At 39.8% G+C, this 17,304-nt stretch overlaps 1 protein-coding gene across 1 annotated transcript in view; it reads left to right on the top strand.

The window, feature by feature from the left end:
• Positions 1 to 8,387: 8,387 nt before the first annotated feature.
• Positions 8,388 to 17,304, top strand: part of CFAP58 (cilia and flagella associated protein 58) — a 103,685-nt gene continuing 94,768 nt past the window's right edge. Inside the window, exons 1-5 of the mRNA XM_044431375.1 lie at positions 8,388 to 8,454; positions 9,891 to 10,219; positions 11,995 to 12,143; positions 13,265 to 13,421; positions 14,934 to 15,128. Coding sequence (XP_044287310.1) covers positions 8,388 to 8,454; positions 9,891 to 10,219; positions 11,995 to 12,143; positions 13,265 to 13,421; positions 14,934 to 15,128 — 897 coding nt within the window. The remainder of the gene's footprint in view (positions 8,455 to 9,890; positions 10,220 to 11,994; positions 12,144 to 13,264; positions 13,422 to 14,933; positions 15,129 to 17,304) is intronic.

Here is a 17,304-nt window from a genome sequence, read left to right on the forward strand (position 1 = left end):
CAAGAGAAGAGTGCTGGCTCCCTGAGCCGGACACACGCACAGCCATTTCAGAGTGGTGCTCTGGGAAAGTGCAGCCACCAGATGCCAAGCACGCTTGCCTCCAAGGTCACTGCCGCTGGTGATGGTGCTGGGTGATGCCCTGCCGTCACAGATATTCCAGAGCTGCAGCTGGGCATTGGGAAGGCAGCATGCAGACAGAGGGAAAAAGCAGCGCAAGGCAGCCAACCAGAGTGCAGCTGCAGCTGTCTCAGTAGTTGCTAGGCAGAACAGGACACCAAAAATGCAGGCTGGAGCATCTGCTGCCACAGCTGCTCTTGCTGCCAGACCTGATGGCAGAAATGGGGAAGATATGGGGAAACATTGTAACTGAATTCACACACAACAACAAGCAATGCTAAAATGTGGAGACTTTAGACTGTTGGTTCTACATGGGGATTCAAGGTAACCAAATACACCACACTTCACCATGCTTATTGGATTCATACATAACAGCCATTCCTGCTATGACTTGTTATGTGTGAACACAACCTATTGTGTTGTCATATATCAGGAAGTGTAGAATAAATGATAGAAATAGTACAGAAAAAAACAACCAAAATGATTGTGGAGATGTAGAACCACATTCCCACAGAAAGGCGAATGCAATCGAGATGTATTTAACTAAATAAGATAAATTGGGGGAAGACTAGGCTTAGCTAGCCCTTCCACTACAACATTATGGGTGCATAGTGCCACCTAGTGTTTGTCTTTAAGTCAGCCCTTTTTCCTGGCCTAAGGAATATTTCTTCTCCCTTGAGGTTTACAGGTGAGATTGTGGTGATGCTTCAGGGTTTTAAAAAATATATTTCTTGAGGTTCCACTGCATGTATATATGTGCCTATGCACATTACTATGTGACAAGCTGTGGGCTTGTCCTGGGATACCAGGTTGCTTGCTTTGCCTACTTCTAAAGCCATCTTCATTTTCCAAAACTTTTCACAATGGTTACAGCATTGCTTGTGTGAATACAGGTATGGCAAAGTAAGATTATTTGGACTAAAGTTGGTCTTAATGAATGGCACATGGGAAGCACAAGTCATAGTACACTCATGGAACCTGCATTGTCTGCTGACTTACTCTGTGGTGGCTTGATCACTTTAGATTTTTGATCTCTTCAGACTGATACAGTTTAATTTTTGTGTGGCAATGGTAGTGTTCATGCTTATTTCCAGGTATTTTCAGTTTAGATGTTACTTACTATAATGCAGAGAAGTGATGTATCAAATCAGCTGAGGCCTTCACAGAGCAGATTAATTAGTGTAGACTTGATTTTTATGTAGGCTTATTCAGTAGATTCAGAAGCCTAACATATGACAAATTTTGGCAAAAAATCTGCAAAGATATGATGGGTAGAAGAGATGACAGTGAAAAAATAAAGACATGTCCCTGCTAACAATAATCTACAAAATCGTATGGTTTCTAATAAAATTGACTTCACTGGTTTCAGTTTCACTCTGATATCGAATGGAGGAAAACAGGTCCATAAAGGTGAGAGATTCTGAGAATATATAGTAATAGAACAAGCATTAATGAGGAAACTATAGTGCTAATTAACATACCTGTTCAGTAAACCAGGTATGCTTTGCTGCTTGTGTTTAAATTAAGATGAAATTAAATCTGGTCCAGGGTTGAGGTTGACATGCCAGGTCAATTTCCTGGTTCAAATTAGAGCTTGCACCCACAATCTGCCCCCATTCCCATAATTTTCCTCACTGTTCCAGAGTAAACTTTCTTATGCTTGGCCAATCCCACCTTTGTTCTGCTTAATTTTGGGTTTCAGAGGGTTGTCTTGGAATATAATTTCACAGAGTGCCTCTCAGCATCTGTTGTGTCCTTTTCCTTGACTACAGAATGACAGTTATCAGCTCTCAGACCTGTGGGTATAAGCAGGGAACCATTATATGTCAGGAGGTGCAGTTGCCTGGCAGACCTGAAACTCAGGGGTTTTTTTTGGGGGGGGGTTATAAATTAAGTACTGAGAAATTAAGTACTCCCCTCGAACAACTGTGCTGCTAATGAGATGAAGTACTCTAATCACATTCTTTTGTTCATGTAAAGTTCCTGCATATGCTGCAATTATTCCTATATATTTGCTGCTTCTGATTTTCTTGTGTCTATTGCTGGTAAATCACGCTACATTCCTGTACTCCAATAATTTAATAGGATATACTTTTGAGTAGGCATATGTGATATTGGACTTTCCCTGTTTTCCTTTGGGGAAGATTTGGGGGATTTCTTAATTTTTGTTTCATTGTGTTTTACTAGTATCTCTAAACATGCACTAAAGGTGCTGTGCAGATTCTTAAGTTTTCCTAGAAATGAAATGTGAGGTGATGCATCTTATTTCTAATGCATATGCATACTCACAGAGCATAATATACTGTGCACTGCACAGCTTTCCAATTCACCTAGATGGTTAATCTTGAATGACTGACACATATTATAAGGCAGTGGATTTTTTAATATAACCTAATGAAGGAGAAGACCATCCAGTAATTTGTTTGCATCTTTCTTAAACTGTGGTGGCCAGAACTGGATTCAGTACTCAAGACTGGGTCTACTCAGTGCTAAGGAGAGGGGAATTAGTACTAAAAGTGATCTGGAAGCAATAATTCCATTAATGCATCCCAAAATAGCAATTGCTTCTTTTTGCAGTCACATCACATCACATAGTTGACTCATATTCAGTTTATGAGCTACAACAATTCCAAGATCCTACTCATTTGTAGTATTGTTGTGCCAGGTATCTCCTATCGTGTAACTATGCATTTGGTTTCATTTGCCTAGATGCAGGACTTGGCATTTGTCCCAATCCAATTTAATTCCGTTGTTTACAGCCCAGTGCTTCAGCCTAAAAGATCATTTGGATTTTGTTTCTCTCTTCCAGGGTTTTAGCTCTCCCACCAAATTCTGTGTGATCTGCAAATTTGACAAGCGTTTTCTGCACCTGCTCATCTTCATTCAGTGTGCTATTTCAGATTGCATTGGGAGCTGACATTCTTGATTGTTTCTCAATCAAAATCATAATAATCCTTTGCATAGAAACAAACTAGACATCTCGCCCACCAGTGCTAGTTTTCTACATACAGGGATTTTTGTTTTTTTTTATGCTAGAGAAATCAAGCATGTGAGCCTCCAATATGAGCCCCTCAACTGGTACAATTGAGAACCAGATTAAGATCTTTACTCTGGTATAAATGGCTGGGTATTCCTCCTCAGGAAGGAAGTGCTATAGGATTAGAATTAAGCTGGTAAGCTGTTGGATAGGACTAGAAGTTTAGAACAAATTTTGCTAAAGCTGAAAAAAAAAATCCAGTGGCTGCCAGTTTATTTCTGAACTCAAATGAAAATCATGGTAGTTGCCTATAAACCCTATGTGCAACTGAGGTATTTGAAGGGGTATTTGCCCCCCAATTCCACCTTCCCTTTAAATGCTTTCTGCCACATCTTTGGAGCAGCTCAGGTAATGCTGTTTGTGGCACCCTATTTAGGGAATCCCCTTGCTCCCCTGGCACCAACTTCACTAACTTTTTAGTAGCAGCAAAGATATTTCTCCTCTCACAAGCCTTGAAAAAACATTTAATTCAGTCTGCTTTTTAACTGAATCATTGGGCTGAGTTGGATTATTTAGGCTGCAATCTAAATAATGCATATTTAGACAGAAAAAACAAATGACAACAACAACAAACCAACCCTAAGCCCTACAAATCCCAGCATTGTTTAGGTTTTTTTTTTCCTTTTTAAAGACATACATAGGATTGCACCAGTGCATATTTAGGACTGAAAAAGGCCTACATCTCCCAGCATATCTCAGCTAGGAAATGCTGGGAATTGTAGGACTTCAGCTTATTACATTTTTTGTTTAAACAAACAAGGTTGCATCCTTAATGGTTTATACTGCTGCTGGTTTTAATTGCTTTTCCTTCAAAGTATTTTAGATTGGTTTTATATGCGAGTTGTGTAGTTTGAAGTATTTTAGGCCCCTTTGTTATTTTATTAACAATTATAATAAATAGCGATATATCAGTACCATTTAATTTCTGCACAAATCCTGCATGTGTTTAAAGACTGAACCCTCCTTTTTTAGCACTGTAACGAGGTATTTTAAATTTTCATGCCACGGATGGGCGCAATCAAATACCCACCTATCTGGGGACAAACCCCATTGAACTCAATGGAACGTACTGCTGAGTAGAGGCTCTACGCTTGCACTATATGCGGCCTTTCCCTGGTTCATGGAAATATTTGAAATAACGCTATATTCTGCTACATTTGTTGTGGCGCTATAGTGAAGCACTCTCTTTTATTGACATTTTTGAAACCCCCCTTACCCTGAAACATCGGGAGATCGGGCAGTACCTATGATGGGAAGAGGAGCCCCGACCTCTGCACGAGCAGGGAAGGCGGCCGCGTGTGTTGCCCGGGCCCGAGAGGTCTCTCCCCCCGCCCTTCCGCCCACCCGGGAGCGCCCCGCCGAATGCGAGCAGGGAGGGGTTGCGGTTGCCGGGAGACGGGAGCGCCGCCGCGTACACAGCAGTGGAGCCCGTTCGAGGAGCGTCCAGCGCGGGACACTCCACCGCCGCCGCCGCCTCCTCTTCCCCCCTCGCGCCCGGGGCGGGCGCACCTCGCTCCCCCTGCAAAAATGACTGAGGTGAGCCTCTCCCGCTCTGCCGGCCGCTCATTTTCTCCCGTTTCTGTCCCTGCAGCAGCCCCGTCCATGCCCGCTGCCGTCCGAGTAGCTTACACGGTTTTCTGCCCCACCGCCTGATCGTGTTACAGCCTCCGCCGCCTCCTGGGGCGCCCCCAAAGGAAACAAGGCGCAGTGGGCGTCCTGCCAGTTATTTCCAAGCACCCCCTCCTGCTGCTCTGTCCACGGGGGTGGTGGGGGGGGGAGGAAATATAGCTCCCCTTTGGCAGCCGTTGGAAACCTCGAAAGGTGAATATCACCTGTGTTTTTAGACTCTGAAAAGTTGCAGTTTTTACTGCTGACGTCAGCTCGGATCAAGACGTCATTATGCTCAGAGGAGATCCCTGGAAGCCAAAGCGGAAAGTTAATTACGGATGACTGAAGTTCCACCGTGTTCACGAGTTCTGCTCTAGGCATGGCTAAGCCTGGGTCAGAGCTGGCAGCCTTTCTCCCTCTGTTGGGTAAACAGTAGCTCATCGCTTGGAACATACATTCATCATTCCCGAAAAATCAAGGGTACATTCAAACGTCCTACTTCGTATGCTTGTGTCCACAGATAGATCGTCGTGGAAAATGTGCTCCATGCTACTGATTGAACTGGGTGGTATTTTTCTTCCTGATTAATTGATTAATTGAACCAAAAAAGCACATGCATTATTTAACAGTTGCAATTTAAGTCTTAACTGTGTTGCTTCTGAATTTTTTCTTCACCCCATATTTTCCTTGAGATACCTTTTACCCTGGACTTGTGCCCTCCATCTGTGTTGCAGTGATAACCCCATCATCCCAGACCCTTATGGGTGCGCTGCTTGGGAATGATGGGAGTTGTATTGCATCACATTTAGTGGGCACCCAGTGGGGGAAGGCTGCTTTTTTTCTTTTACGATACACAGAAGGTCAGTGTGGCATGAAGTGCTGGACTGGGGACCCAGGTGATCTAGGTTCTTCTGTTCCTCGGTTGGACATGAAACTCACTGGATGAGCTGGGGCCAGTCACTCACTCTCAACCTGACCCAACTCACAGAATTGTGAGGATAAAATGGCATGGAGTAGGCCTATGTAAGCTGTCTTGGATTCCTAACAAGAGGAAAAAAGGTGGGATATAAATGTAATAACCTGTTCTTATATCCTAGAACATGAATAAAATCCTTGAATTTGTTGTATTCTCTTTAATCCTCCCCCATTGGATTTATGTCATAGACTCTCATTTTTCCTATATTTTTGTTGCTCTATTCTGCCTGTTGCCTCTTTCATTTTGCTTTTTTTATTCCTTCTCCTCTCACCTTTCTTCTACGAACTTTTGTCATGTCCTCTGAGTTTCTCTTCTCTTTCTTATAATGTTGTCTTTCTTTTTCTTAAATCTCTCTGTTAAAACTCTTAATAGGTTTATATTCTGTTTTATATTTTTATGTTCATTTTGTTTGAAGCTGCTTAGATCACTTTGTTATGGGGCAGCATACAAATGCAGTAAGCAAGCTAATAAAACTTCGCTCATTGCTTCTTCATTGGTGTTTCACCTTGGAGATTGCAGAGAAGAAATTAGAAAACAGATTTGGAAGGGCAGCAGTGAAGGAACTATAAAAGATCAAGTGTAAGGATGTTTCACTGGAGACCAAGCCCAAGATTATCCACACTATTGTATTCCCAACCCTTATATATGGGCATGAAACCTGGACAGTGAAGAAAGCTGATAGGAAGAAAAGTGATGCATTTGGAACATGGTGCTGGAGGAGAGCTTTATGAATATCCTGCATTGACAGAAAGCAGAACATGTGGATCCTCGGTCAAATCAAGGGAGAAATGGCAAAACCGAAACTTAGGCACATCATGCGAAGGCAAGACTTATAGGAGAAGACAATAATGCTTGGGTGAAAGAAGAAACAGAAGACCAACTATGAGATGGACTGAATTCTGTAATGGCAAAACTGAACAAGGCTATCAGTGACAGGACAACTTGGAGGACACTTGTTGTGAGAGTCACCATAAATTGGAGACAGCCTGATGGCACATAACAAGAACTTGATGAGATAGCCGTGTGTCTCCTAGTGTGCTGGGTGGGTGGAGGGGGGCGGAGAGAGCAAGAGATGGGGGGAAGTTAGAAGACACAGTTAGTGTCTCTCTTTTGTATTGTGCTGATCTTATACAATGTCATCACTTTCTCTTTTTCTCCCCATTTGTCAGTTTCCTGATTTCCTGTTCCTTTATCCTGCTTTCACTCCTTGTTTTCTCACTACCTTGCCTTCTTCTCCTTCATACTCTCCTAAACTGTTCTCATGATTTTTGCTTATTCTCTAGTTTCTATTAATATTTTAATTCTTCCTCTCCCCCACTTTCTATCTCTCCCCTTCTCCTTGCCTATTCATGTGGGCTGCTGCTCTTTCTTCAGGAGCCCAATTTCTTTGTATTTTTTAAATATAGCTCCCTCTTGCACTCTGTTGCAAACAGCCTTCTGCCATTTCATCTTGCCATTCCAGTTTTGTTCTGTATTAATTGAAATGTTCTTAGCCTGTGATTCTTGATACTTTGGGCAAACCTGGGGACCATAAACAAGCTTTATGGGCTGAATAACTGAGTTTGCCACAAACTCAGATTGAGAGAATGAAATAGGAGCTGCCTTGCTGCTCCTTTTAACTCACAAAACATCTTCAGTTTGATTTCACTCACATTTTTCAGTCAGCAAGTCATTTATCATGGGTAGAGAACACCATTACATTTTAAGTATTATGAAGAGAAATAGTTTTATTTTCAGGTGTTACGTGGGGGGCCATGCTCTCAGTGGTGGTGGTGATATGCATTTTTTTCTATAACTGGTAATATTAAAGTTAAAATAAAACAATATATTAAGGCAGTGGAAAATGGGGTGATAGTGAATGTCCTTTATTTAAAAATAACTTACTATATTAGGCTAACTTAATTTTTTTAAAAAGTAAGCAATAGTTTTAGTAGTTAAGAAGAATGTAATTAACATGCATAGACAGACAGAACTTTTGAGTTGCTTCCACACAATTGTGCAAGGATTTTTATGACTTTTGAAAAAGGAGGTGGTACCAAAATGTAAGTAATAGGCTTAAAATGTAAGAAAGTATATCAGTTAAAGGACTGTCAATAGGAAGGAATGCCAAATATAAGTCTAGTTTGTAGGGTAGGTGTATCCTCTCTTTCATCCGATATTTTCCACTAAACTGAGTTTTCATTGATAGAGCCATAACTAAACGTAATCCAAACTTGTTCATCAAGCAATTACAATGTATACCTTGTATGCATGTAGTAGAAATGCCAATTCATTGGTTTATTTTTAAATATATATGCTGCAAAATAGTCAGCAAGACTCTCTAAGCAGCAATTATACATAGTGACAACATATGTATGGCAGATGGTTTGTAGCTGATCAGTTAAGCTCTTAATTTACACTTGCTAATTTACACTAGCTAAGTTAATAAGTGAAAATATTTGGTTACAAAGATTCTTATTGTGCAATCCTATATATATCTACTCAGAAATAATCCTATTGTGTTTCATGGGACTTACTCCAACGTAAGTATATATAGGATTACAACCATATGGAAATGTATTCTGTAACAGGGGAGGGAAATAACAACCAGTTATTTCCAGTTATTACAACTAATAATATCATTTGGTTAATGGTGGGTGTGTCAGGAGCATGATCCTCCTGATAGAACCATTGGGAACTGACTTTCAACAGGAGAAGCGCTACACACAGCGAAATTGTATTGCCTGCTTCATGCCTTCTCCCATTGGGCAAAGGACACGGGGCAAGTGAAGCTGCCTGACTATACTAGTGATTGGGGGAATACTTAGAAGCCATTGTATAGATGAGTCTCTCACATCACCCACCTATATTCTCTGTTGCTATCTCTGACCATAAATGCCCCTGCCTCCACCAGTAATCCTAGAAGGTTCTGCAGGTCAGAGGTTGTCCTCATCTGGTCTATAATATAATCCTGAATATCTCAATGAACTTGCTGAAGAGGCCCAGGAAGAGCATATTGTCAGTCTTACGGAAATAGTTGTTGGAACCGTGATGGGAAGAATGTTAAAGCACATGAAGTCCAGGCATGCCTTATATGCTTTCAGTTAGTGTTATACCTGGAACTTTCCTTTGAATGAAGACATTTTCAGATGGTATGATCTTAGCACTGCCAATCACACAGCATGGTGTAACTGTCCTGTTTCTTCTTACTGGATTTTCTGTGGTAAGAAAAAAGTAGAAAAACACAGGAGGTTTAGAAGTGTAAGATGACATCTGAACACTGCTCCCCCTGCAGTAAAAATTCATGCATGAGGCAGGTCAGCAGTGCAATAAAATCTAGAAGGCCCCAAGTATTCATAGGATTGCTGATTTTATGCTATTTCTGAAGGATTAGTGTCACTTTAGCTGATTATAGATCCTATACCACTTCCTGTAATTTGGTGCATGATCTGCTGGGCTGGGAAATTCAGCAGTTATTCATATTAGGTTGCATCCAAACTAAATAAGTTGAAGTTATCAATATGAAAAATTATTCCCAATAATAATTTTGGACAAATTGTATAAAAGCACAGAAAAAAGTCGGAACTAGGGTTGTGAAACTTACATGGTTTCCAAATTACAGCATGTCAGCCTTCTACTGTTGTCTGCCAGGCCCCTGTTAAACTATCTAGTTCTCCTGGAGTTATTAAGTTAGAGGTGTTGATAGGTCTGGAGCATTCTTTTAAGGCTAGAGTGCTTTTGTTTTTATTTTATTTTCAGGGTAAAAGGATGGAAGGATAATTTATTTTGGTAGCTTCAAGGATCTTGTAAACAAAGATAACTGGTGCTGATATAAATACTGTTGCTGAAACATATGTTGTTTATTTATCTATGTATGCATGCTAATCCACATGATAACAGTTCTCTGGGCAAATTCCATAATACTAAAAGAATGAAATATAATACAAAAGCAACAACTGGCTACCTTGCTTATTGGTGGGTCTTTATGGATAGGCTGGAATGATAGACGAAAGATTCTGCTTGCCAAAAAGGGGCTATGCCCTTGAACCAGGATGGAATGCACACTTCATATGATAGGATCAGAGTTGCCATAATCACAGAAGTTTTAATCAAAAGTAGTTACCTTGGAGCTATTATACCAATCTCTTGGTATATGTCATTATCTTTGTCAAGATGCCTTTGGTGATTGTCTGATAAATTCTCTCTTTCCTTTCATCCAGGAAAGGTATGACAAGCCTGCAATAGAAGAAAATGTCTTTGAAGCCTTGGAAAAAGACTTCCAAGAAGTCATCAGTGAGCTTACTGGAGATCAAAGCCTGGAGAAATTTCGTGTGGAATATGAAAAGCTCCACGCAGTGCTGAAAAAGTCCTATGAGAATGAAAAGCGTCTTATGGCAAAATGCAGGGAACTGAATGCAGAGATTGTGGTGAATTCGGCTAAAGTGGCTACCGCTCTGAAACTTTCTCAGGATGATCAGACTACAATAGCATCACTAAAAAGGGTAAATGAAGTAAAACATGACTTATATTCTTGATAAGCAATTACATAACTGACAACACAATAGTAAGTGGAGTGGATGAACCTGTAAGATGTCATTGTTTCTATGATACGTAGTATAGAGACCAAGTATGAACAGAGTCACATCATCTTACTATCTCTGCTTGCTAGATTGGGGTAAAAAAGGTTCTGTTGTGAAGATAAAATTGTACAGGGAAAGTCATGCCATCTATACTAAATATTTAATAACATGTATATACAAAGTTTCCATTCAGTTACATTGCCTCAAAATTCAGAATATTTAAACCATAGCTATAATTTGTATAGATCCCCTTTCCATTCCAAAGTACCATATAATACAAGGAGATTAAGTGAAAATCACTGTTTTAGAATATAAACTGTGTGTTGACCCCTGGGGATTAGGAAATTTGGGAACATCTGAAGATGGAATGAAAACCTAAGAGGCATTAAAATCATGTGGCATCTTTCTCCCCACCAGCCATGAATTAAGTTTGCTGAATGTCCCCTGGGATGAGATCCTTCATTACGCATAGTTATGGTAGGGTCTAGATCCCCACTATTACATTATTTCAACCTGGTTGTGTAAAAGGACATCTAGGAAAAGCTTTGTTCTAATTATAGTTTCCATTATGTGGCTTTAGGACACAACTGGAGATATTTTTCCTGTGTATCTTCTGAAGGGTTGGGTCAGTATCCTAGTCCTTTAGCCTGCTGCTTCTGCACAGAAATACATATGAGAATCTCAGCATATTAGCCTGTGGAACTCAGTGTTGGGATAGAGAAGGCCAGTGCAGATAAGTTCAAAAATGGGTTGCAAGTTTTAAAAGTTAATATTACTGTCAAGGCTTAGATGTACACACCTAAAAATGTTCATAATGTTTTTTACTAGGGATCCATCACTTCTCCAGTATTTTGAAATTTTTGGGGATGTCCTTCCTCCATGCATTCTCAGCACCTAACACTAGCTCTGCATCTTTAAAACTTTCTGTTCAAAACATGTGTTACACCTTTGTGTTATCCATCTTGTATCAATTGAGCCTCTATGTGTGTGTGTTTGGGATGACTTCTTAAAAAAAAATTTTTTTTTTTGCATAGTAAACTGAATGTATTTCCATTCCAGATGTGAGTTTACCATATTCTGGTGGATAATAGAAAGCTAGCATTTCCCAGGTGATGATAAATCTCATTCTCATAATGTGGAGTCACATTCAGAATTAAAGTGGGAATTACTGGGAACCAATAGATAGAAAATTGCATGTAAAAACACAGAGATCTGGTTATTTAAAATCAGCTCACATTCACTAACATATTACTCAACATGGAAATATTCTGCATCAGTTTTTCACTCTGAAAATCACTGTTGCTTGATAAACATTAATGCATAAACTTAGAGCCAAACTAGTAATGACATTAAGTACATGATTACAATTATAGTGTAGATTTTTAAAAACTGTAATTAGCTGTGTGTATGAGAGAGAGAAAGAGAGAAATTATTCCAGTGAGTATTAAGCAAAATTTATGCAGCTGAACAGAAGCAAAAAAAGTTGAAAATATAAAATGTTAGAAATTGTGTTCCCAATTTCTTGGTGTGGATTGGTTGACTTTAAGTATTACTACCTATTGGTCAAGCAGTTGGCTACTACATTAGTAGAATGATGCAGATCAAAGCATGAAAGAAAATGGAAAACCTCAATTCATTAATGTTAAGAGAAAAAACATACTGTGCATTTTAAATTGTATATTGTATGAATTGTATAGGAGATTGAAAAGGCCTGGAAAATGGTGGATGCAGCTTATGAGAAGGAGCAGAAAGCAAAGGAAACAATTCTGTCTCTCAAAGATGAAATCTTGAACCTGACTAAATTAGTGGAGCAAGGATCTGGATTATCACTGGGTCAAGAGCATAAGTGAGTTGGATGTGGGGGTGGGAGGTTGTCATCCATTGATGCCTCTTTCTCATTGAGGTTATAGTTATTAATTGAAGCTTATAACATTCTAAAAGTCTGTACTTATATTTTAGATGAATAAATAAAAAGGTATTTTTACCCTCTGACCAGTATCTGACAGGCTAATAGCACAACATAAATTATGATTGCATTGGTGTGAGGGACCCCTAGCAGCAGAATAAGCTGATGTGACAGGATTTCTGGGGAATCTATCATATCAGCTAACACTGTTGGCATTCTGCTAGAGAATGCGGGGAATTCTGGGAGTTATACTCCCAAGACATCTGGAATTGCCAGATCGGGAAAGGCTATGGTAAGGCCCTTAACACTAGCACAGTGTAATTTACATTTTAGCGCTGGTGTCTGATTAGCTATTGCCTTTGGACTGGATCATAGAGACATAATTTTTCTACAAGAAGTAGTAGGAAAATGGTATTCAGTGAAATGGATATGTAATTATAATATTGGTGGAAGTTATGCTTAAATCAGTGAGGGACTGTCCAACCAGGATGCCCATAAGCTTCTGAATCATGAGGATTATGGGCATCCTATAAAGGGTGGAAGAAGTAGCAGATGGCTGCTTAGCCAGCAGCACTTTGGAGTGGGAACAAATGAATATGGAAGGCTGTGAGGATACATCATATCCTGATGGCCCTGGTCTTCTCTCCTCTGAGGCCTTTGGAGTGTTCCCTTAGCTCTTTTTGAGGTTGCTTCAGCAACCTTGGAAAAATGGCCAGCATTATTCTTTCTGCATTGGATGCAAGATGCACAGTGGAATCTGAAGAATCCTAGGGCTTCCAAGTGCTGTCTCAGGAGCCATAGGATGACCCTTTTGTAGATTAACAAAAGAATGAAATTACTGGGGCATTATTTATACTACTAAGATGTTATGTCTCTACCACAATGCATGTGTTTTTAGTAGCTGCAATAGACATATAATTTAATTGACAGCTTTGGTGAACTAATGGAGGGGGAGTTACTCACAAAACAGTTATCTTTAAACTGCTATTTTCCACAAAGTGCTTCATGCTGAGAACACAGAGTAGGCTACACAGAACTGACTCGGATCTCTTTTCTTTCAGCTTGAGGGAATTGCTAAAATTCAAGGAAGAAGTAACAAAGGAACGAGACCAACTTTTGTCAGAAGTTGTTAAGTTACGTGACAATCTAACTAATATGACAGATCAACAAGAGGAGGCAGAAAAGACCAAACTTGAAACAGATGCCACCATTGCTCAGGTCTGTGTACCCCCTTAGTGGAAGTCATTGCTGCCTTTATCTAGAGTGCTTCTATATCTTTTCAATTTATTTCTGTTACGTAGTTGTCACCAGTTGTTTCACACTCGAAACCATTTTGCTGGCAGTGAAAGGCTGGCACTGACAGGCCATCATCAGAAGTGTTATTCTCTTCTATTGATCCCTAACAGAATGTATTGGAAAAGCTTGTCTTCAGTAGGGTAATTCCTCAATTGCAAATTTGCTTCTATGCCCCTTTGGCTAATTCTGTAGTATGAGTCTGATATCATCCACACCCATGATTTCTATGTTTGACTGGTTCCAAAAGTTTCCTGTTAGCTCTATCTTGTTTTGTTGTTTGTCTGATTATCATCATTTCTAGGCCACTTCTCCACTGCTCTTTCTCACTCTTTATGATCAGCCTCTTTTAGGACTGAGGGAATTATTTGAAGCTGAAATGCTTGAAAATATATCGGTGTGTGTTTGAAGAGTCAAACTGATCCCAATTTGAAGTAATCACAACCACAAATCAGAGCTTGTGCCTTAACATTGCTCACCCTACCAGTCCTTTTTTTCATGAGGAAGAAAATTTACAGGTGGTAGGAGATAGCAGGCAATGGAGTGCTTCAGAGAAGCTGTGTTTATCTTTGCACAGTGGCAAATAATAAGTTGCATGTCTTTTCCTGCTGGTGATAATTATTTTATATTGTCAGTTATATTGTGTGTGTGTGTGTGGCACTTTGCAAATGCTGAGAGGATGGATCTCCTGCCCGGAGTAGCTTACAATCTATGCAGAAGTTGGGCAAAAATACTGAAAAGGTGGGGGTGGGAATGAAGGTAGAGGTAGAAGAGCGAAGTAGGTGGGATTCCGGGGAAGGGTTTCTACCACCACTGGTTATTGGTAGAAATTTTGTTGGAGAGGGGAATTGACAAAGGAGGTGGGCATCTCCAGTAGGATTTTATGACCATTTAATCCATTCTTTTTCAAGTATTTGCAAAACCAACTGAGCTTGTGAGAGGAATAGGATGCCATTCAGCTTTCCATAGCTGCTATTGCATTCCCTCTTGTCCTGAACAGTTTTCCTTTCTCTTGTCATCAGACCAGGTCTTTGAGTTCTCATAAGTCACCCTAAAGCAAAATTTATTTAGCAAATCCATTCCTGAACCTTTCATCTTACCTGGATTCACACTGTCACTTGATCCTCACCTCCATTCCTCATATAAAGGTTTGACTTCAACCTTGCATTGTCAAATATTGATTGTATGTTCTCTGGCCAGAATTTTGGTCAATTCCAATGCATTATGCATTTTATGGGTTTCAATAGTAGTAATATGGATACATTTCAATAGTTACCTGATTGAGATCTAAATTGATGGATTAGAGAAAAGTACACATACAAACTATCCTGTGTCAAAGAATGATAAAGTTATGAGTGAGGAAGTATATGCTTAGGGATTCTCCAGAATTAAAGATAAATGAAATTTTACTTATTTTCCCTTTTGTTGTTGCTGCAGCTCCATCAAGAAATTCAGATGCGTCAAAATGAGGCTTCACGGGATACCCGAAAGAAAGAAAAAATGGAAAGAGAAATGAAACAGATTCAGACAGAATTAGATAACAAGATAACTGATATGAAGACGATGCAGCAGAATATGAATAGGACCAAGGAGGAACTCCTGAAGTTAGAACAGCAACTCAAAGAGCAAAAGGTATTATTGTAGGCTCCTGTATTAAACTATGTAAAGAACAGCCATGTTTAGGCATAAGATCAAGGTCAGATTTCAGGTACAATATGAAGAGCTTTGGCAGCAACTTCCTAGGCATTTTGATAAGTAATGCATATTTTGAATGAAAATCAGCTCCCAGTTCTACTTATACTGAAGTCAGCCGAGAATGCCCTTAATGATTGGTGGCAAGATATGACTGTTATGCATTATACCCAGATTTATGCTGTGGTGGTATGTTGTATTAATAAAAACAGCATTGTCAGTTATCAGTCTTGCTCTCTGTAGCACTTGGGGCCTTTTTTACTGTTCTGCAGCATCCTGAATTGACACTTCTTTCAGATATTTTAATAGGTTTAGAATAGTCACTCAAATCTAGATAGAGTGCTTTGAGAAGTATTCATCCCTCTTTGACTTTTCCACATTTTATTGTGTTACAGCCTGAAAGTAAAATGGATGTAACTGGCACTGTTATCCCTTTATGTGCACAAGATACTAAACACTGTGAATGTGCAAAATATTTATTGTGACTCAAAAGTTGAGTAAACAAAAAACAAGCTGGAATTTATTGGTTGCATAAATATTCTTCCCTTTGCTTATTTAGTAACATAACTTAATATGCTCTGGTGTAACCCACTGCCTCCCAGAAGTCACATAGGTGGTTAAATGGAGTCTATCTGTATGCACTTCCAATGCCACTTGACCTCTCATTAAATACACTTGTTCTTGGAAGGCCTTAAAAATCACCAGGGAGCATATTTAAACAAACAGCATTATGAAGACCAAGGAGCTATCAAAACAACTCCAGGGTGAAATTGTGTGGAAACATCAATCAGGGTTGTGTTATAACCTCCCACCCTGACTCTGAAAATTCCCCAGAGCATCATTAGATCCATTATTAACAAATGAAAAGAATATGACACAACTGTGACTTTATATAAATAAGGCCATGCACCAAAACTTAGTGACCAGGCAAAGTGGGTACTAGTCAGAGAAGTAACTAAGAAGGCAGTGATAATTCCAGAATTGCTGGAGAGATCTGCAGCTGGAATGGGAGAAACCATCATTGGGACAACTGTCTACTGGTTGCTCCACAAAACTAGATTTTATGGAAGAGTTATGAAAGGAGGAAAATTTTCTGAAACAAAGCCATATCAAAGCCTATTTGGAGTTTGCAAAAAGGCATGTAGGAGGTCCAGCAAACATGTACAAAGAGGCCCTCTGGTCTGATGAGACAAAAATTGGACTTTTTAACTTTGTTGCAAGGTGCTCTGTGTTGGCACAGTGTTAACACTGATCTTTGCTCTGAGAATGTGCAGTGAAGCATGGTGGTGGCAGCCTCATGTTGGGGGATTGAGGGGCCAAATACAGAGTTTTTATTTGCAAGAGACTTGGAACTGGGTTCACCTTCCAGCACTGTAATGACATGAAACACAAAGTAACAGTGGAATGATCTAGAAACTAGAACCTGAATGGCTTGGTCAAAGCCCAAACCCAATCCAAGAACCTGAATGGGAATCTGTGGCAACAGTTGAAAGATTCTATTCATCAACCATCCCCATCCTGATAGAGCTGGAACAGATTTGCCTGGAAGACAGGGCAGACATTGCAGGATCTGGATACAGAAAGCTAGTGGGGAATTACTTAAGAAGACTTGTAGTTGTAATTGCCTCCAAAGGTGGTTCTACCAAATATTGACTTGGGGCACGGGGTGTGTGTGTGTGTGTGTGTGTGTGAATACTTATGTAACCAACCAGTGCCATCATGCTTACTTTGTTTACTTTGGTGTCACAGTAAAAATATTTTGCACCTTCACAGTGCCAAGTATCTAATGTACATGGAGTGATAGCAATGCCAATTAAATCAATTGCAATTCCAGACTGTAACACAATGAAATGCAAAAAAGTCAAAAGGAAATTTAGGCCTTCATCAGACCGTCATAATTTACTGTGCATAAATACTTTCTCACTCCCTTCATCCATCCACTCACTACTTCCAGTTGTGAATCAATTTCCAGCTGTCATGGCTACCATAGCAGCAGTGGCTGAAGGTCAAGGAACCAGTAACTGACATACATAGGTGAGTGAGTTATATTATCCTCAAGACGGACAAACACCAGGCCAGTTATGAACTAGGCAAATAAGAAGGTATAAAATGAAAT

This window comes from Varanus komodoensis, unplaced genomic scaffold (genome assembly GCF_004798865.1).
Source record: "Varanus komodoensis strain SLA01 unplaced genomic scaffold, ASM479886v1 scaffold1, whole genome shotgun sequence".
Taxonomy (NCBI): Eukaryota; Metazoa; Chordata; class Lepidosauria; order Squamata; family Varanidae; genus Varanus; species Varanus komodoensis.